At 38.6% G+C, this 21,568-nt stretch overlaps 2 protein-coding genes across 8 annotated transcripts in view; one reads left to right on the top strand and one right to left on the bottom strand.

The window, feature by feature from the left end:
- cep89 (centrosomal protein 89) overlaps window positions 1-21,568 on the bottom strand; it is a 72,153-nt gene that overhangs the window by 9,547 nt on the left and 41,038 nt on the right. For 6 of the 7 annotated variants that reach the window (XR_001630643.1, XR_001630644.1, XM_016445155.1 and 3 more), the window contains exon 19: window positions 964-1,133. Coding sequence is in view for 5 of the 7 variants with exons in the window: in XM_016445155.1 (XP_016300641.1) it covers window positions 964-1,133 (170 nt within the window). In the remaining 2 variants the exon portion in view is untranslated. Of the gene's footprint in view, window positions 1-686; window positions 1,134-21,568 lie in introns of those variants that run through there. The other variant, XM_016445154.1, reaches the window with a different exon arrangement.
- LOC107657136 (E3 ubiquitin-protein ligase RNF182-like) lies at window positions 1,146-15,769 on the top strand. The gene is made up of 2 exons (XM_016445160.1): window positions 1,146-1,282; window positions 14,427-15,769. Exons 1-2 carry the CDS (start codon window positions 1,156-1,158, stop codon window positions 15,212-15,214), a joined length of 915 nt encoding a protein of 304 aa, XP_016300646.1. The 5' UTR covers window positions 1,146-1,155; the 3' UTR covers window positions 15,215-15,769.

Genomic DNA, 21,568 nt, shown 5'->3' with positions numbered 1-21,568 from the left:
CCTTTCTCTTTGGAGTGTTACAAGCTCTTGGTGCACAAAGAAGATCTGTAAAGTTGCAAAGACTAAAGTCTCAAATCAGTAAAAGTTATGTTTGTGTGGAGTGTTATTGATCGATGTGTGAGGGAAAGCTTGGACCTATGTGTTCTTAAACCCCACAGAGTACAGTCAAAGCTCTTTCTCTTCCAAACACACACACACACACACACACACACACACACACATAATTACTCTCTCTCCACACATGCTCATTCTCTGCTTGAAACAGATTTGACAGCACAGGGGGTCCATTAAAGACATTACCATTGCTAATCGCTCAACATAATGTTCTTTTTAGCAACATCATATGACCCCTTTAAATCTAGGATAATGCTATTTAATAAATATATACTATCGTTATGTTGTTTGTTCATAATACATTAATGTTAAATAAAACTTGAAATGTAAAAATCTACGTACAAATATATATACATATACTGTAAAAGTATAATTCATGATACTTAATGTATTAACTAACGTTAATAAATTGAACCTTACTTTAAAGTGTTACCAATAATGTTAAAAATGACAAATGCTTAGGCATGAGAGAGTACAGCACAGATTTCAAATTTCTGAATTTAAATTTATTTATGATTTTAGTCAGAAATTAAATAATAGTAAAAAATAAGCTGCAAGAATGAACAGGTACACAGGGCCATAAGACAGAGAGAGAAGCAAATGAAAGAAAAGTGAATGTAATTATGAGAGCTCATAATTCTGAGAGTACATGGAACATTTAGACAGATGAGTCTGCAGCTGTGCCAGCTTGTCTAGAGCCCCTCCTCTCTCTCTCTCTCTCCACTGTGTTACTGGTCTGTGCCTCTGTGACAGCTGCTGCTCCACTACTGCTCTCACCTCTTCTGCTGTATCCCTTTATTCACACAAAGCAAGAGGGGGAGAGTGTGTGTGTGAGAGGGAGAGGATCACCTCTTCTGCTGCAGAGCTCCGTGCAGTTGTTCCTGTCTGTCTCTGAGTTGGCTCTGCAGGTGCCGGATCTCTCGTTGATAATTCTCCGCTTTCCCCGCAAAGTCCTCCTCCTGCTCGCGCAGACGCCGACCCAGAGTGCATACACTCGCTGACGCCTGCTGCTTGTACACCTAGAGCGGCCGTGAGAGAGATATGAGAACAGTTGCACTGGATAGCACTGAAGAACGGTGGAGTATCACTTTAACTAAAAAAGAATCAAAGGAAAGCAAAATAACTCAAACAACCCTGGAGGAGCCAGAGAAGGAGACTACACAGCACGGTAAGACTAGAAAGACAGCTTATATGTGTGGAGTCATGTTCAATTGTCTGGATTAGATCAAGTCTAACCAATGCAGGAAAGGTGACTGAAACTATTATTACCTATAAAAAGAAAAGCGCAGAAGAAAGGGAAGGATACTGAAGCAATGAAGAAGGTGTGAATTTACAGTTTAATACTTCAGATCGTACAACCTTTCTCAGGGAATATTTTACCCCAGATGGTTACCTTGTGGATGAAAAATGAACCTGTGCACACAAACACAATTAAGAATAAAACAGGATAAAGGAAATGCAGTTAATGTAGATGAATGAAGCAGAGATCTGCAGTGATATGTTGAACCGCAGACTCAGGGCAGATGCGTTATGGAGAGGAACAGATGTTGGCCTGTCTGCTGCTAAAACAGATGTGAGCTATTTAGATAAACAAACACGCACATTTGCACAGCTCCTGTGGTTTCCAGGGAGAGGCAGCCTGTTGATGTAACTCATCTTCATATAGCAGAGGGCAATAAGATAATTACAGCCACAAGAGTAAACGTGAGTAGTCAGATATGCTCAGTCCATAAATGCCTCATCGTAAATATATGACACCGGGGAGGATATGAGATCTCTGAGAAGAAATTAAGTGCAAAGGAAAAACCAGGAGAGTGACAGATGAGTGGATGCTTGAGAGTTGTGCTCCTTGGTAACTGATGTTAGGCACAAACGTGATTTCCTTCAGAGATCAAAACCCAGAGGGAGGAATTCACAAATGATCATCTATTAATAACCTGGTAATGTCTTTAATGGAATGAGCATGTGTGGAGAGAGAGTGATTATATGTGCACGTGTGTGTGTGTGTGTTTGGAAGAGAAAGAGCTTTGACTGTATTCTGTGGGGTTTAAGAACACATAGGTCCAAGCTTTCCCTCACACATCAATCAATAACACTCCACACAAACATGCCTCAGGCAACAGCTCCTTCAGTGCATGTGTGTGTGAGCATTCAGTTACAGCAATTCAGACTCTCTCTGCTTGTCTGTTCCCTCTCTCTTCTTCCAAAACCTCAGTGAGATGCAGTGAGACTTTAGAGTTGTCTTGATCATGTCAAAGAGTATCTGAGCAGCCACCAGACAAACCACAAAACCATTAAAGGTGCACTAAGCAATATTTGAAAAACGCTTTTGACCACAGTGTCGGACCGAGTCCCAAAACACACTCGCTGCCAATCAGCAGTAAGGGTTTGTCTAGTAATGATAGGGAGAAGAGAGCACTCAGTGAGTGCACAGGATGAATATTAGCAGATCGAGAGAAAAAAAAGAGGAAAATCATTAAAAAGAAGGGTTACAATCAGGCGAGAGGTAGGACCAGCGTAAATATCGGAGCAGCTTTCCAGAGGTGCAGAGAACTCAAGGAGCGGGAAGGCCTGGAATGGGACGCTGAGGTTGCTTTGTTTCTTCTTGATAGGTGAGTTTACATTGAATTACCATAGTAACACACATCGCTTTCACTTGTTGATGACATCATACCCTCGGCTGGCAGGCATAGCAGATTCCGCCATCGTCGCTGCCAGGGTTGTGTACGTACGTGTGGGCTGAGGTCCTGTTGGGGTATGGGGCGAGTGTGTTTGTTTTGGTGCTTTCAAATATCAACATTGTTTGGCAAAATTCGCTTGGTGCACCTTTAAGGAGAACTGGAACTAATATTGAAAACAAATTTGCCAATATGAAGTGATTTCAGTGAGATTTGGGGGACTGCAGTGGGTGTTTTGCTAATGTGATTTCAGTTTGTGATATAATTTTATTTATATCATTGTGATGTATTGAATTTGAGCTTGTGATAACAGGCGTGGCTATACTGATTTACCCATGAATTTCTTACCATCAGGGTAAGTCTGTCAGTTGGAGCTGTTAGCAGGATCATCCATTTGCAGTTTCTTTCACTTCTGTTTCAAGTTTTTCTGTCTTTGGAAAGCTTGGTATTCTCTTTTGCACTCTGCTGTCCACAATGAAGCTGTTCCATACAAAACCTCTTCCTAAGAGCTCCTCAGGCATTTTATGCCAAAACTAGTGCTGTCAAAATGAATAGGCTCTACTCATGGCCATATTCTTTTAGACAGTGGTCAGAATGAGGCTAAACAATGTAGGGAATCCCTTGGGAAGTTCGACCTGTCAAATGTAATTCAACCAGGGGTCAGATTCAAGAAAATATTTTTTTATTCTTAAGGAGAAAATGACCTTAAAACACCTCAAAGGCCATCTTTTTGCGCCCCCAGCAGATTATCATAATTATCATAATAAGCAGACACACTATTTTCGTCATGGGAGTTCAGCTCTTGGAGTCACATTTTCCAATGTGTTATGTATTTTTAAAGAGCCTGTCTAAAGAGTGTTCTGCTGCAATCGTTTGCTCTCCGTCTCCTTAGCTCTCTCTATAGAGTGAATGTGTCCTGTATCTGTGTACTTCTGAAAATGATACTTCTGAAAATAAAATTAAGAATGAGGTCCTTATTTAAAGTAGTTCTTGTATAATTGTTAGTGAATTTCAAATTCAGCAAAACGCATAATTGTGACCAGCCATTGTTTACATTAACAACTCAAATTCATGAAAGATCTTACATTTGAGAATTTAAGACAAGGTGTAGGTTATCCTAACTTTAAGTGGTTATTTACAATGAACATTTCAAATCATTATTCTCAAATTTGTCTTTAGAACAATCTTAAATCTTAAAAGATAAGAACATTTTTAAGAAATGTTTTTGGGAACACAAAATATTCTTAACTTTATTCTTAAGTTAGAAAATAAGAAGAAAATAGCAGTTAATAAGAAGATTCTTGGTGTTTTATTAATCTGGCCCCAGGTATATTTTTGAATATGAAAAGAAATGTAAAAGACTTTGGTTTGTAGTCTCTTTTCAGCTGACTAAGCTTCTGGGTTTAAGTTTCACAACTGATATTTCACCTCTTTCAGTAAAGGCAATAAACATTTACAATTGACAAAACTATTTGTACTGGTAAACTGGTGGTATTTAATGAAGAAGACAAGTGTGGAATTTATGAGCTAAACCTCTTTAATTAGGCTTATCCATCATGTTAGTATGGACAACAAGGAGGTAGTGACATCGGTGTAATATGACTCACAGAACGACTCCATCGTAACCATGGTGGTTGCCTGGAGACTCCTGATGTTGGAAAAGTTTTCATTAAGGCTCATGTTCACTGCAATCTCACTGCTGCTTTCCACCTGAATTTCATCCATCAGTCCAAAGCTGAACTGGAACATGACAAATTTAGCACTTCCACTAATTCTGATATAATTTTCTTGCACTTTTCTATTCACAACATCACAGCATGATATTAAATAGATTTTTAAACACAACAAACAGAAAGTGTTTTGCCATTCTGTCATTATTATATATAATATTTAACATATATATTTTAGAAAATAACAGAATATTTAGATATACTCTACTGTTCAAAAGTTGTGTTTATTTGATCAAAAATATGGTAAATGTAATATTATGAAGTATTATTACAATTTAAAATACTGTTTTCTATTTTAATATATTTTCAAATGTAATTTATTTCTGAAATGGCAAAGCTGAATTACTCCAGTCCTCAGTGTCGCATGATGCTTCAGAAATCATTCTAATATGCTGATGTGGTGTACAAAAAAAAACATTTCTTATTATTGCTTCTTAATATTTGTTGAAAGCAACTGTGCTGCTTAATATTTTTGTGGAAACCTTGTGATACAATTTTCTAGCATCAGTATTTGAGGAATAGAAAGTTCAAAAGAACAGCATTTTTTTTAAATAGAAATCTTTTATAACATTCTAAATGTCTTTATTGTCATGTAGTGTATCTAATAATCAGAGAATGGAAGTAAACACTGTTCAGTACTTGAAAAGTGGAGATTAATCATAATGAGCACGGAAGCCAATGCAGTAAATTAACTGTTTTAAGAAGTGTAGATCAGTATATGACATGTCAGCTGAGATCCCTAATGTGAAGACTGCTGTGATTGGGGTCCCTGACATGCAGTAGGAGGTCAAGACAGTCTAAGTGACTAAAGTAGTCAAACTAAATTGTGCTTTTGAATAGGGATGCTCATTTCGGTTCATTTTCCCGACCGACAACCGCCACTCGTTATCCGAACACTAACCGTTAACTGAGAAGATTTGAATATTAAATTAGTATTAAATAAATAACAGAATGGGCGCGTGTCTGTGACCCATTAAAAATACACCAGCAGCGCTTCTGAGAACAAAGAAAAACAGAATAAAATAATATAAATAAAAATAATAAAATAAATAGGCCTACACAAAATATTTTTCACTTAAATAATTAACAAATTAAGATGATCTGCAGCATTGAGCACTGTAGCCAATCACAGACATATCTGTTGATTTCATGAACGCAGTGGCCAATCAGAGGTGTTTACATTAGAATCCACTCATCGCTCATAAAGCAGGAGTTTTGTTCAGTGTTCTGAGTTGTGCGCACTCGCAAATCCTGTTATTAGAACAAACAAACTGTACACATGATGTAAATAAGAGATTAATTGTGCAGTAGTGTAGTGCTTCATTGAATATATCGGAACTTTGAGAGATCTCGAAGAACCAAGATGAGTGACAACTTTTTAATGATTATAAGGGGGAGCACTCTTTGCGCACTTTCTAGGCTATAACCCATTCAGAACAATTTATCCAATATTGCCTTTTTCCATTGTGCTGCCTTTACTACTTCAGTTAAGTGAAAGTGCAGGCGCTTGCGCAGCAAAATATGTCTGTAGGCCTGCATGGTTGCATGTATATTTTTCTTCAACAGTGCAGCAAACTTGAAAAAAAAAAACTTTTAAAACCTTTTAAACCATTTAACTGTTAGTATTAATTAGTCAAAATTCTAACTTTCGGTTAAACGGTCAATATGAGCATCCCTACTTTTGAAAGAATCCACATATATTCCAGAGGGAAAAGTGGGGCAGACAGGTCAATTTACTGAAGAATGCAGAGAAAGTAAAAAAAATAAAAAATAAACGAGCGATGAAACTGGGCAGGCTGCATTTATAAATGTCCTAAGGTCTGAAAAAAAAAAGGGCAGGCTGCATTTATAAATGTCCTAAGGTCTGAGAATCAAAAAAAAAAAAAAAAAAAAAACGTGAGTCAAAGATACTTTCTACTGAGAAGACTGTTTGTGTCAGCAGTATCAGAATGGCTGGGAGAAACTGATTAGATAAGTGTGCATATGTGTTTTTCGGTGTTCTATGCAGCTATTATTGGCTTCTTTCAGGTGTGCTTCCCTTCAGCTCAGCTGTGAACTGCAAATGACCCTAGTTTTCAGCAAAGAAATCTAAATAAATAAATTTCACTTGTTCTCTCAATCTATTCCCCATCCCCTACCCTACATAGCTTCCACTTAGACATCAAACCTACAAAGCCTTTTTTCCTCAAATCCTGGTTACAAAAGCATCTTTGAAGCCAAGGGCCCTGCTTAGGGACTTGTGAGTTAGGGCTGCTATAAACACACACACGGTGCACAGCAGCTACTTCCCTTAGGGACTTGTTACATACAAACAGACTGGATACGTGATCTATGGCATATTCACTCTGCCTGCCCTGTCTGAGTCAGGTGGATGAAGACTTTTACTGTCACTAAGGTTGTCTATAAGATCATGGAGATCTGGTATGTATTAGATAGGCACCGCTGGGAGATTACAGAAATATGAACCTCAATTAATAATCTCAGACATATTGAGTTTCAGTCCTCTAGATAATACCACACCTAAAGGTGTTAGCTAGTAATCTTTAATACACTAAAACCCTCAGGCTTGATAGATTAAAGGGGTCATATGATAATAATGTACAGTATGTGGAAAATAATGTGTTTTTTGAACCTTAAACCGCATAAACACATTTCATTACACCAAATACACCAAATACTGTTCTTTTTAGCAGCATCATATGACCCCTTTAAAACATCTTTAATACATACCTTAACAAAAGCACCAAACCCCAGATGCATCTGCTCTCTGACAGGCTGATATAACCAAAGCAGAGATTGTCTTACTATTGGGAGATGAGAGGGTCTGTATTACTTACTATTGGAGAAAGCATAACGGTCAACATGGATCACGTGTGCCTTAATAATCAATCACATTACAGCCTTGACATCACTGAATTTCAGTCAGAGTTGTGCGACACTCAATCGCCGTTTATAGAAACCATAGGAATAAATGAGAAGTGCTGTAAACTGAATCCCACCTGTCGCACAAAATCTGTGACTTCTCTTATAAAACAGCATTTTTTTTTGGTGTAAACTCAAAACAGTTCAATCCAAAAGTAGGCCTATTGTTTAGTGTAAAACATGTTGAAGATTAGCCAATAGACTGTCAATTCATTAAATGATAAGTTGTTTCCTCTAAAAAGCTGTTTATTCAATCCTAATTGTGCGTCTCAGAAGGCTGACTGTTTCTATAGCAACCGGAGCTTCTGAAAGCAGTTGCAGTGACGCGATCATAGATATGTATACGTAGATGCCTCATTCAACAGCTCCAAGCACGTAGACGTGTCCGCCATCTTTAACGGTGAGCTTGACGTCATTCACCATAATAATCAATGAACATTCGAAGACGCCACAATCCTGCACAGCCGATGGTTGTAAAAACCGCCGGTATTTAACCCTTGTGCGACCTTTTGGACATTTTCCCTATCCTGAAAGGACAAGAATTAAAGATGTTACATAGACATTACTGCCTGTTTATAAGATTTGCTGTCCAACCTAATGAGGTAAATGGTCACATTCAATACACAAGGATGCAGCATTATATTATTAGAGAAAGAATGATCATATTGAATGTCACAGTTATGAGATGATGAGCTCAGTCTGGTTTATTGAGAACATGAACTTGGCTGAAAATGTGGATTTATTTGGTTTTGGGGTAGACAGAGCCACCACCCTCTTTGGTTTAACCCACTCAATGCCAGAGCTTTAATCATTTTCTCACAGTATGAGAATTAGTGTGAGTCTGGCTTCGGAAAAAAAGGATTGGTCATGCAGGATTTCAAACCACAGCCCTGAGTAATGAAATATTAACAAATCCGCATGTGCCTTAAGAGCAGATCCCAGCATCCAGTGAGCTTCCCTTTATAGCTCACTATTCATAAGGTATTCATAATAATCATATATAAATGATTGAACAGAGATTTAAATAGCATTGCCTTTATTGTTAAAACAGATAAGCACTCACAGTCTGTCTTTTCTCCCTTGCTCTCACACCTTGTATCTTACATATACAAGATGGTCTAAATAATTGAATTGACTTTGGATTCTCAGGTCTCTGGAGAGCGAGATGAATGAGGCGACTAAATTCAAGAAGTCTAAGTGATTGCACTTGAAAGCTACTTAATGAACTGTGTGTGCTGCTGTATGTGACGCAAAGGACTCTAGCTGACATCTTTCCAATAAGGAGCTTTGATTCACACACTGCACATCTCCTGGAGTATGATTAGACTAGAGATGCTAAGTGAGTGACATCAGTGCTTTATTTTATCTTAAATAGAAAACACTCAAGACATTTTCTAAGTAAAGCACTATTCTAAAGCTTTATTTTATCTTAAAGGGATAGTTCACCTAAAAATGGATCAGGATACTTCACACCAGCATTTGGTGGGAAGGAAATGTTGTAGACTGTCCAGCAGGTTGAAACATGAAGGCAGGGCTGCCATTTAGCCAGTAGTACACAACTGGCTTTTCAGTGACCGTAAGCATAATAAATGTCCTTCTAGTTAGAACTGCGTTTCGCAGTTTGCAGAAATGCTGTCCTTTTAAACTTCCTATTTATCAAAGAATCGTGAAAAAAACAAATTTAGCAGCACAACTTTCAGTATTGCTAACAATTACTCTGTACTGGAGTAATGGCTCCTGAAAATTCAGCTTTGTATCACAGAAATAAATTACATTTCAAAATATATTAAAATAGAAAACAGTTATTTTTATTTATACCAATATATCACAATATTGCTAATAAAATAAATGTGCATGACTCCTCCAACTGCTTGGTCATAAATAGACCCCCAGCATTTGAACTTTAGTGTAGGTTGGAATGGGTTGGTTGTTATGGGCATATGTGACATCACTCAACCAGCTAAAGCAAACAGCAATACAAGAATTAAACGGTGTTCCCTATGTGTGCTGACAAAACCGCAGTGCCTGTGTTTGCTTCATTGTGTGAGTACAAGCTTTAATATCCAGTGGGACTCAGCAATAACAAAAGACCATTTTATTTATTTGTGAACTCGGCAGTCTGGACTGCTACATGTTCTTGTTAACTATAAACTGTTAGTTAGAGAGAACAGGAAACCTGCAGTCAGGATTACAGCAGTCTCACACATAATTACAAGGGAACATTAAATCATCTCACTTAAAGAGCAGCTCAGAAATGTTCTGTAGGGTTAATGTTTCCATGAAGGTGAAAGAACAAGGTGCTAAATCATAAACAGAATCCACTGTTAAAGGGATAGTTCACCCAAAAATTAAAAGTACCCCATGATTTACTCACCCTCAAGCCATCCTAGGTGTATGTGACTTTCTTCTTTCAGAGGAATACAATCAGAGTTATATTTAAAAATGTCCTGGTTCTTCCAAGCTTTAGAATGGCAGTGAATGGGGGTTGAGATTCAATAGTCCAATAGAAGTCCAATAAAGTGCATCCATCCATTAATAAAAAGTGCTCCACACGGCACCGGGAGTTTTAATAAAGACCTCCTGAAGTGAATCAATGCATTTTGTAAGAAAAATATCCATATTTAAAACTTTATAAACAGTAATCTCTAGCTTCCGCTAACTGTCGTAGGTGTGTTCATGAGAGAGTGGCATTCCAGCGGATGATGTATGACGTAGGAGTAGCGTAAGGTCCGGTGAGAATATGCTAGTCTCGTGAGCATCTAGTTTTGTTTACAGGTGCAAAGGAAGCAAAGGAAAACTAGTCTCCTCTTGACTTACAAATCCTCATTTTATACTTCTAATTCGTGACCGGTGTTTTGTTTTGCTTTTTTCTCTGCACTTCCATGTTCGTCACTTCTCACCGGAGCTTACGCTACTCCTACGTCCTACTGTAACACCACTCTCTAGTGAACACGTGTACGACAGTTAGCGGAAGCTAGAGATTAAGGTTTATAAAGTTTTAAATAGGGATATTTTTCTTACAAAATCACATCAATTCACTTCAGGAGGCCTTCATTAACCCCCCAAAGCTGTGTGGAGCACTTTTTATTGATGGATGGACGCAGTTTATTGGACTTCTATTGGATTATTGAATCCCAACCCCATTCACTGCCATTCTAAAGCTTGGAAGAGCCAGGACATTTTTTAATATAACTCCGATTGTATTCGTCTAAAAGAAGAAAGTCATATACACCTAGGTTTGAGGGTGAGTAAATCATGGGGTAATTTTCATTTTTGGGTGAACTATCCCTTTAATGTTAAAACTTCTGTAAAGGTGTAAGGCTTATGTATCCAAGGAAATATTCAGATACATTTCTCAAAACGGTGTCTGCGTTTGCTCACTTTGCATAGTACTGCTGTATTTATGTAGCACAGAGATGTATTAAAGTCGGCATGAAATGGAAGTTGTGATTGTCTTTTCTTCTCTACTGTGACGTCTATCCGAGTGAAACAGCATCTGAAATGAGAGGGCGGGACTTGATTGGATCGTTGGAAGTTGGGGCATTGCTAACAAAATGGAGGCAGATCTGAATGCTAGTTTGCAGTCAATTGTGGGGGATTTCTCTCCACCGGATTCACCGCCGACACCCTTGCATGAAAAACTTTACTAAATTTTTGCGATGTCCTAAGAGTAATATTAATAAAATAATAAAATAATCAGTGACGCTGTCTACACTGGCGCGACACGACACACCAAATCCCCGACAGTAAACTGATGCCTTGTTCTATTCATGACGTATTGACACAAAGTTAAAATTATTTGCAACGGCCGCTTTGTCGCGTCCAGTGTAGAGCTGTTGTGGCGCAACGTGACAATTGTAGCGTCCGGTATAGACACGGTGAGTGAAGCCGAGAGCAAGATATGCCTCGTCATATTTTCTACATTTAGAAAATGTATGGTCAGCACCTGCCTGGGTCTGTGCGACTTCATCTATGGCTTTTCTCTTCCCTTTCACGATCCATCTCCTATTCTAAGTTACGTTCTTTGGCTGTTTGGCTGGCCCGCGCCCCCCCCACTACAATACTCGTGCACCCCCCCTGGCGGGTGCGCCCCACACTTTGAGAACCCACTGCACTACAGTATTCCATAAAAAAATGAGAATTGTCCATTTTGATTTCATGATGACTTTAAATATTAGCCTGTCTTTTTTTAGATGTTTGTCATTATGACAGAATCTGTCTGTTGAGAGAGAGTATTCCAACACTAGTAGTGTTGTCTCAAACATTTTATTTTAGAATAGAAAAACACTTCAGAAATATTCGAATTACTCAACTGAAGATGAATTATGTGCTAACTGATCCTTCTACTAACATATTTTACAAGGAAGACTACTGCGCCAACATATTACTCTCCTGAGTGATATAAAACGGCTTATGTAACATTTATAATTTATAAACCATGACATTCATTAGGTCCCCATTTCGATGCTTTTTTTGAGATACAATTACAATGACAAAATTGATTTTGTCCATTTAACCTACAAATGAGCTCTTTATATTAGATTTGAAATGTAAGATGTTAAGACCAGGGATAGAGAACTCAGAGCACATCTGTCCTCTGAAAAGCATGTTAAAACACCATAAGTCATTACTGCCAGGAAAAAGGCAAGGAGGGAAAGAAGAACAGAGGGGAAAAAAGAGAAGAAAAGCTTTCATGCCCCAATACACAATGGAGTCACAAATACTGCAGTACATTACCATTACTACATCAATCAATGCTTGCCACTCTCATTCACGCTCATTTTTTTTATCACACTGATATGCATCTGAAAAATGGATGATACATTTGAACAGGGACTGGAAACAGTGAGTCTGTTAATCTGTGAACTAAATAGTCTCTGCAAATACAGTCTGAACCCTAAACAGCCTGCAATCCTGTTTCTTTATTGGGCTTCTAATGAGAGCCTCTGCTGGCTATTTGTCTATCCACCAAAGCAAAACAAATTCCTCTCAGAAATACAATTATGCATGGGCATTGTTGTCATTAATAATAGAGAGAGGTTTGTATGCTGGAGGAGCAAGCTCTTTGCCCAAAGGGCCACTATTTAATTCCTATAACAACTGGCGTCTTTTCCTTCAGTATAACAACGGCTAGGTGACATTAGGGAAACCAAAACAGTTGGCTCCCCAAGACAATGAAGCAAAATCGCCACGTCGATCCCCCGTTTCTTTCCGTAATTAATTTCACAAACAGCGATTAACAAAACAGCCTAATTAGGCCTTTGGAGAGTTGCAGACTGAATGAGACATTGAAAACACCCATGTGGCACAGTAGGAAGCTTCCTATGAAGACTTAATAGCATGGGTGTTAGTATATTACAGTCACACTAACAATGCACTAATGCATGATTGCATGACACACTGCAGGAACCTCTTCCTGTATGAAATCACCTACAGTGACTAAACCCACAGATTTGTTTACTGTTGTCATAATGTTATTCATTCTAAATGACAGCTTATTTCAGTTTGATATAAATGGTGGATAAAATGCTTCTGGAATTTCAGAAATTTATTTTTAACAATAAAAATAATCAAGATCTAATATTTGTGGATTAATAATAAGGAGAAAATCCTGTGAACTATTATCAAATTTGAGGGGCACTGTTAATAAAGTAAGATTGGGGCAGATTGCCCCCTTAAAAACAGTGTCCATTTACAGTTAAACTAACATATTGCAAGATGAGTTTAGCATCTTCAAGATGATGATGCATCATCGCATAAATAAATAATGGAAACAAATGGACCAAATTGCTTGGTCAACCCAATTGTTTTTTAGGACAAAATTAAAAATTATGAATAGGAATAAGACTTGAAGACCTACTTGGCGTAAAACTATTTATTATTTTTGCAAAAAGTGTAAAATACATATGATTTCACTGTTAGGCTGCATGTCCACCAAAGCGTTTTTAGCCAGCTGAAAACGCCAGGCGCTCTGCTGAAAACGCGAATGAAATGTTTCTCCAAAGCCTTATTTTTCATAACAATAATATGGTAGTCCGGCAATTCCATCTGGTAAAGACATAAATACTCGGAGACAAGCAATATTAACCTCCATTGTATCAGATCAGTCGTAGTACAAACAGGGTGTGACGGTTGGTCGGTATTAGTCCCGCCCCTCCTCCACCGTGATTGGTCAGCTGACTAAAAAGTGACAGTGATGAGAGCTGCGTTTTACCCAAAGTTTAACATTCTTCAACACTCGGCGTCGAGAAAAAACACCAGAGCGCTCGGCGTGAAAAAGACACTCAGTGCTCGGCACGCTCCTGGAGTTTTAAAAAATGCGCCGCTCCCATTGAAAACAATTGATAAAAATACACTAGCTTCAGGAAAAAAAACGCTTTGGTGGACACGGGGCCAAGATGTTTATTTATTTATTTGAAAAAGGAGTAATTGACCAATGTCTAAATTAAAAATTATATAAAAATGTATGCATTTTGACTAATTGTGTATACTTAAAAATTCTAATTATTATGAATTGTTATATTATTACATTAGAAAATTACATTTGAAAACACCAGCAACAACATGCCACTGGGAACATTCTATCCAAATTGTTTATTGCCCCAAGGTTCTAATTTTTCATTTCAAAATATTAACATTATTTGTTATAGAACAAATCTAAACAAATTTATGTGTACACAATAATAAACAGATCACTATTATCCAATGACAAACAATAAACCTTAAAATTATTCAGATATAATATATAATAAATATCACAAATGTTGATGTTCAGATGAAAAGATTAACAAGAGCATAACCATTAAATAAATGTGATAAATATATGTAATTTACTGAAATGTATTGTCATAAGGAAAATTTAATCTTACCCCTTACTTCTTGAAATAATAAAAAAAAAACTGTCACTCTAATCTTATACTGTATCGCTGTAACTGTGCATGTTGTCGTATTCAGTGCTAACATCCTTTTCTTGTTTCCCCAGAGCATGAGGCCACAATGAGCTGTGCTCAGGCTGGACCGGAGGAGAGCTCTGGTAATGCCAGCGCTAATACTAACACCAGCCTCAACAGCACCAGCAACGATGAGTTGGAGTGCAAAATCTGCTACCAGCGCTTCAATGCACACAGCCGCAAGCCCAAGATTCTGGACTGCCTGCATCGCGTGTGCGCCAGATGCCTCAATAAGATCCTGGACATGGGGGATGGCTCCAGCTCCATCAGCTGCCCTTTCTGCCGTCACGAGACGCAGATCAGCGAGTATGAAGTGGCTGGGTTGCCAGACGACTCAAACATCATGTCTCGTCTGGCTGTGCGGGACAAGTCCTGGAGCTCGGACCACAGTAAGGAGGTAGTACTGACACCCAAGAGCCTGTCCTCCAACGACAGCCCATCCCACGACTCCTCCAACTGCCTGGTCATCACCATCATGGAGGTACAACGGGACCAGCAGCGCTCGCCCAGCCAAAATGCCAGCTCTGATTACTACGGCGACCACAGTCTGGACTCAGTCTCCGTAGCATCCAACAGTGGTGCCGTGGACCAAGACGCACTGTCCAAGTTCTGCAATCACGTGCCGCGAGTCTTGGTGTGGCTGCTGGGCTTTTTCTATTTTGGTTCGCTGCCACTTGGCATCTACTTGCTGGTGATCCAGAGAGTGACTCTGGGGATTGTGTGTGTGAGCCTAGTGCCGTCCAGTCTCACAGTCTGTCTAGTCTACGGCTTCTGCCAGTGTCTGTGCCAGGGCATGTGCGACTGCTCCAACAGGAGTTGACTGGTACAAAACAGGCCAGTGGAAATCATAGGCTACATCATCTCACCATACAGAGAGGAGTTAAAAATAAGCTTTAGGCATCTGAATATCCTCGCTGCAAATCAAATGCAATTTGTACCATCTTGCTATGAAGGGATGTGTACAAGCAGCTGTGATAAGAGGACGAGTCAAGCATTAAAGAGGAAGGTCAGTCTGGGGGAAACATGATTAGCTTAACACAGTTTCTGCCCACACCCATCAAGCTCATTCTAAAGTAAAAAAGCTGACCTTAGAAATGGTCTCCATGCAGAGCAGATGATGATGCACGAGTGGATTTTTATCAAAGCCAGGCAGAGTGGATGGGCCATAAAGAATAAAGTTTTATTGTGGTTGATTTTCATTGCTGTGAAAGAAACTGTGTGCCCTGATTCTCAATGAAAAGGCTCCATGAGCAGCACTGTTGCAGGTTAAGACTGGACTAGTCTGTCTGGTTAAAGACAGACTACTGTAGATACTACAAAGTGAAGAGGTGGGTAACCACGGAGGTAAGAAGGGGACTTTAAATAAAGAGATTTGACCCACGTTGTTGTTCTGTCCATCTGTTTAAAAAATACCCTCTAGGCCTATGGAATTAATAACTGTAACCAATGTCACACTACAATGGAGTTTCTCTCTCTTTCACTTTCTCACTGACATCAAAATGTGAAAATGCCCTTTTGAGATCTGATGTAGTGACACAAATTGAAATGGTGTTGTGTACTTTCAGGCTGAGCTTACATGATGAAAACATTCCTGGAATTCAATAACAGAGCACAAACAGTCCATATAACACTACATGTGCTAGAGTGCAGGCAAGGAGAGGGGGAAAAAACATGTGCTATTGCACAAGATGTGTGGAAGATGTTATCTAAACTCAATGGGCCTCATTTATCAATTTAACGTAGAAACGAGCGCAGATCTGTGCGCACAAATGAACTTACGACAGAGTTCACGTGTGATTCATGAAACATTCGTATGTCGCCAATCTCATTGTATGAATGATCGCACGTTGATAAATGTGGCGGCAGAAAACAATCGTCATTTGAATATCACGCCCCTAAAAACACCCTGGTTTAGAAGCCTTGTCCCTAGAGTTTACGACACGGAGAAATGAAACCCGGCCAAAAAGAGGAAGTAATCTCATGAAAGAGAAATTGATCTTACTCCAAAAACACCCGTTAACCTTGTAATTGCAAACAATTAGGCTACATTAATTTATGTAATTTATATGTATATTAAAATACTGGTAAATATAAACAGCTTATATAGTTCCCCTCACTCTACAACAAATATTTTAAATTTAACGGTATTCAGAACAATACAAGAATGAAAAATAAGTAGTTATAAAATTATATATTAAACTATAAAATAAAACACAAATTAGGCTATCGTGGCATTCATTATAAACAGCATACAAATGTCAAGCAAAACTGAAACGGCTCATACCAGAAGAATTCAAATGTTTCCATTTTTGCCATATTTGTAACATTTATTTGCATAACTATTATTCAATATGTAGCCTAAACATGGCTTTATACTTCACTCATGTTCTAATATCCGTGTAAAATCCTTCACATGTGCAAACATTTTTGTTTGGGCGCTGCACGCTGATTTTATAGCAGACCTTTTAAAATAAACAGTGTAACTTTTATGTTTGGTTGACTGCATTTTAGTTTGATGATGAATGGTTGAAATGTCAGGCAACGGTAGAAATAATGTTGTTTGTGTGTGCGTGAGGCGCCTGTGCAATCAGATGGATTAAATCAAATAAAGATATAAAGAAAATAAATAAAATGCATTAAGAGTGTCACAAAAACGAGCGTAGGATATATTTGTTGCACAGTGGGTTTTTTTTCCTTTTGTTATATATATAATTATATTATAGCCTGAAAAAAATGATTCATTGAATTTACTACATTTTTTTAAGGCAAGTGGTTGCAATCAATTTATTTTAACTACATTTAAATAAATTTTGCTGAAAGTTAGGCTGGCCGCACACTAGAGGATTTTAAGGCCGATTTTAAGCCCGATTTGCACCCCCGAACGATCGGGGGGGTGTGGCCCGATTCGCGGCTTGTCGCAAGCGATTGTTTTGTCCAAAAAAATCCTCTAATGTGTGGTGTCATTACGATTATTTAACTGCTCCCGATCGAGACGAACTCAAATCGTAAATATCAAACATGTTTGATATGTACGACTCTTGATCGGGTTGCCTCTGACGTGATACCCGCGATAGCCAATGAGAGCGAGCAAGCGTCACCTACCGGATGTTGCGTGCTTCTATAGCTAGAGTGTCACAAAAACGAGCAGTGTTTTTTTTCCTTTTGTTAACCTGTTAATTATATTATAGCCTATTATATATTTTGTGTGATCCTATTTATTTTATTCCTTTTATAGACTTAATTTCTGTTTTTCTCCTTTCACAGAAGCGCTGCAGGTGCATGATGCGACGATTGAATCCTCATGGTCTTGTTTACGCTGCTATTCGCGCATATAAAGCTAAAGCCCTGTAAAACAACAACAAAAAAAAGACATTCTAATCTTACTGGTTAACGATCGACTAATGAGCTTCGTTTGACGGTCAGGAACATACAAATGGACAAATCGTTCTACAATTCTCCACCGTATTTACTATGCTGCGCGCAAGTTCAGGTAACTCAAAAACTTGCGTACACAAGCTGAGACCAGACGTGAGATTTGATCGTAGCCACCGTTCATGTCCATATTGATAAATTCCAAGTTTTGCGTTGAAACGACTGTACGGCACACCCAATTTTCTGTCGTACGTTCGTTTCGTAAATGAGGCCCAATGACACCTGGCCTACAGCTAGGAACATTTTAAGAGAGTGCCGTTTTCTGCATGACTGTGAATCTCACAGCTACAGTTGAGGTGATATAGTCAGTCTTGGCTGAAACTTGGCTCTTTTTGCTTATCCATAGGTGTTTTGATATAACCTTTGCTCTGAGTTCTTTGCTCTTTGCTCTGGCTCTTAACCTAAATCTTAACCTTTATCTAAAATACATATCTTTAAAGGTAACATTGACTCCAACAAGCACAGCGGCTCTGTAATCATTCACTCAAGCCCAGTGTTTCTTTTCCCTGCAGGTTCTTTACGGGGGCCTTCACCTTGAGATCCAATGAGAGCCATTTATTAGTGCTGCACGATAAATCGCATGCGATATTTAATGATCATATATGATCGTGGTTTTGCGCAGCTTGTGAGTGAACAACTGCTCTGTCCATGTGAAAGCACACACGTGATGGAGATTTACCGCTGATTACAGAACCAGCTTTACTGACAAGATGCGCATTAAATATCGCATGCGATTTATCGTGCAGCCCTACCATTTATCATTCTGAACTTGAGCAAGAGACAGAGTTTGAATTCTGCCAGACACACGCACCTTAGTCGGTCAATACTTGAACAATAGACAGCACCTTGGGTTTGTGTTTAATCAAAACTGCAACTGTTTCTCTCTGCCGGCAATGAATAATTTTATACATGCTTATGCAATGCATTGAAAACAATAAGACAATCTGCATTAACTATGGTTGGTTTAACAACAATTTAATTGGACTCAGTCATGAGAATGAATTTCGGAGCAAACCATCTCCTAATCACAGCACACCACATTCTCTAAATGAAATTCAACAATCAGTGAAGGACAGCTAAAAGGGTGGTCACACTGCACTTTTTGTCCCATTGACTTCCATTTATACACATGCAAATGCGTCAGAGCTGAAACGCAAGCTTGTGCACAAAGTTTCGCATTTCGCTGTGTTCCAAAGTTCAAGCTTGGTGAACGCTGACCTGCGAATTTGCATCACGTGAAACCATGTGACCAACAGCAGATGGCTACGTCACAGCATGACCTCGTAGCTGAATCAAAAGAACATAAATTTAAAATTGCAGCGATGCAGGAAAGTGGAGTAGATTGTGTGTTTTTACATTTTAGATGTATTATTATTTGTTATGTGTTGAATTTAAGTTTTTAAAAAGACGCTGCAGAGCGTGACGTCATATCACGACTGTTGCAGCGTACTAAGAAATTTCACATGCTCAAAGTCTAGTATGAATGCGGCTTAAGCGTGTAATCTAAAAACAGCCCTCATCATCACAAAATTCCATTTAGGACTGTATTTATACACACAATCAAATATTCAACATCTTTTTTTCCTGCCGTATCAGGCAAATGTGCCGCATTAATTTTAATAGCCTGTGAATAAATTGCACACAATATTCTTTCCTCTTGTAGGTACTTTAACATCAGTCCTTTTCAAAGACTTGTTCCCTTTTCTTTTTCACACATTTCCCAATCTCTCTCATTATTTCAACCATCCATCCAATTAATTCTTATGAACCTTTCTTGTCTTTGCTTCAAAAATTTTTATATTTTGGAATCGGCTTGAACAGATGTTTTGACTCTAATCGTCCCACTGAACATACACACATGCAAGCAGCACCTGAGATCTTAGTCACACTGCTCTTCTAGTACAGTCTGAAATCTTAATTAGTGGTAATAGAGTGAGGATTGTCAGTGAAAAAGTGTGTGTGTGTGTTGCAGCTGTAAAAAGAGGTATGCTAAGCAGCCTAATTTACACAAGGTGGATGTGTCTACAGATCTGGGCTAATGTCCATTAAACTGTCCAACTGCACGTCACCATGGGCCTCTGTGAATTAAAAAGAGAGTCAGACACATCCTCTCTTTGACAATACAGACAGACAACAAATTTGACAATGCTCCTCTAGACACGTCAGGTTCAATTCATCAAGCTTTTTTTCCAGATCACAAGCTCTGCAAATCACCCGACGCAGTTCCTTGCTGTTCTCAGAAAGGAACTCTGCACTTCACAAGTGTTTCACATAATTGCATGTGTTTAGATTTTGAAGCTGTGAAACAGAATGATATGGTTTATTGAGCTTGTCACTCTGACACAGTGTGTCACTAACTTCATGAGTAGAGACGCAAAATAGAAATGATCTAAACATAAAGTGTCTAAAACATATAAATTGTTATTTATGTGTTGCACAAAAGCAAAAAGAACAACTAATAACATTAAAATGATTAACGCACAAGCTAGGCAGAGTTTCTACTTATAACACGTGTTTAAAGGGTTGCAATGTAACCAATCACAGACTCAGCTGTTGATTTCTGGAACGCAAATGGTCAACCAGAAGTGATTAAGTTAGAATTCACTCACCGCAGTGCTGAAATTGCGTGCTCACGAATCGTCTCATTTTAACACACGAAGTGTAGACATTATGAAAGATTCATTGTGCATATGTTCATTGTGTTATAATGCTTTATGAGATCGCGATGAACTGAGACGCAGCAGCCTATGCTTGCTTTTCTGTTAAAAATAACAGTGGTTTGTGAATGTTGATGCTTAGCCTAAATAACAAATATTTTATGGGGAGCATTTATAGTGGGATGTTGTGGATCTTAGGAGATGTTACAGCACCATTTAATGTACATTTCTTTGATGTGCTGAAAAAAAATCTATATAGATTACTTTTATGCGGGCTTTTGCGGGAGGGAGCGGGACAAAACATGAATGTCGCGGGCGGTAGCGGGCCCAGATAAGAAATTTTTCTGCGGGCGCGGGACAGAATCTTGCGGGAGTGGGACTGAAAAATCCGTCCCGCGCAGGTCTCTAGTGCCAGGCCAGTAGGGTTGTCGCTGATGGGACAAAAAGTGGTGATGATTATTGGGGACCCCAGATATTTCACGTAGGGCGATAAACAGTACTAGGGCCCTCAATACCCTAGAAACAGCCCTGCTGACCACAACAAAACTATTTAGAACCATGAAAACATATTACAATACGTGGAAGATATCCTTAAAAATTCAACAAGACATCTGTTTTTAAAAACAGAAAGTAGTGCAGCTGCTTTGTTTACAGGGTTTACGGGGTAAGGCTGCATTTAAATGAATTATTATTATTATTATTTTTTCTGAAGTTTAGCGCCATCTGCTGCCAGAGAGTGAAAGTGCGCTTAGATCTTTGAGTTCAGCTCATGAAAAATGGGGGCAAAAACAAAAGTGTTGCGTTTATAATTTTGTTCAGTGTATTTTAGTATTATCAAGTAATTAGTATTGTAAAAAAAAATTATGTCAAAATTTGACATGCAATATCTAATGAAAAACTGAACAAGATTATAAAGGGAGGACTGTCCTTTAGGGTTAAATGGTGTTATGACTGGTTGATATCACTTGAAAAAGGTGCAGTAAGAATAAGTAAAATATAAATGACTCGCCTCCGCGAGACGGAACGCGACGCTGTGATCATCGGAGACTCCATCGTCCGGCACGTCCGTGCTACGTTAGCTGAAG

The sequence above is a fragment of the Sinocyclocheilus anshuiensis genome, unplaced genomic scaffold (assembly GCF_001515605.1).
Source record: "Sinocyclocheilus anshuiensis isolate Anshui unplaced genomic scaffold, SAMN03320099.WGS_v1.1 scaffold944, whole genome shotgun sequence".
NCBI lineage: Eukaryota > Metazoa > Chordata > Actinopteri > Cypriniformes > Cyprinidae > Sinocyclocheilus > Sinocyclocheilus anshuiensis.
Note: the sequence above shows the minus strand (reverse complement) of the source record. Positions and strands in the feature narration are given on the sequence as shown.

Bases quoted from the DNA above. Each gene is read 5' to 3' on its own strand.
- LOC107657136 (XM_016445160.1), top strand. From the start codon at position 1,156: ATGAGAACAGTTGCACTGGATAGCACTGAAGAACGGTGGAGTATCACT. The intron at 1,283-14,426 runs GTAAGACTAGAA...TTGTTTCCCCAG, and splicing joins GAAGGAGACTACACAGCACG to AGCATGAGGCCACAATGAGC.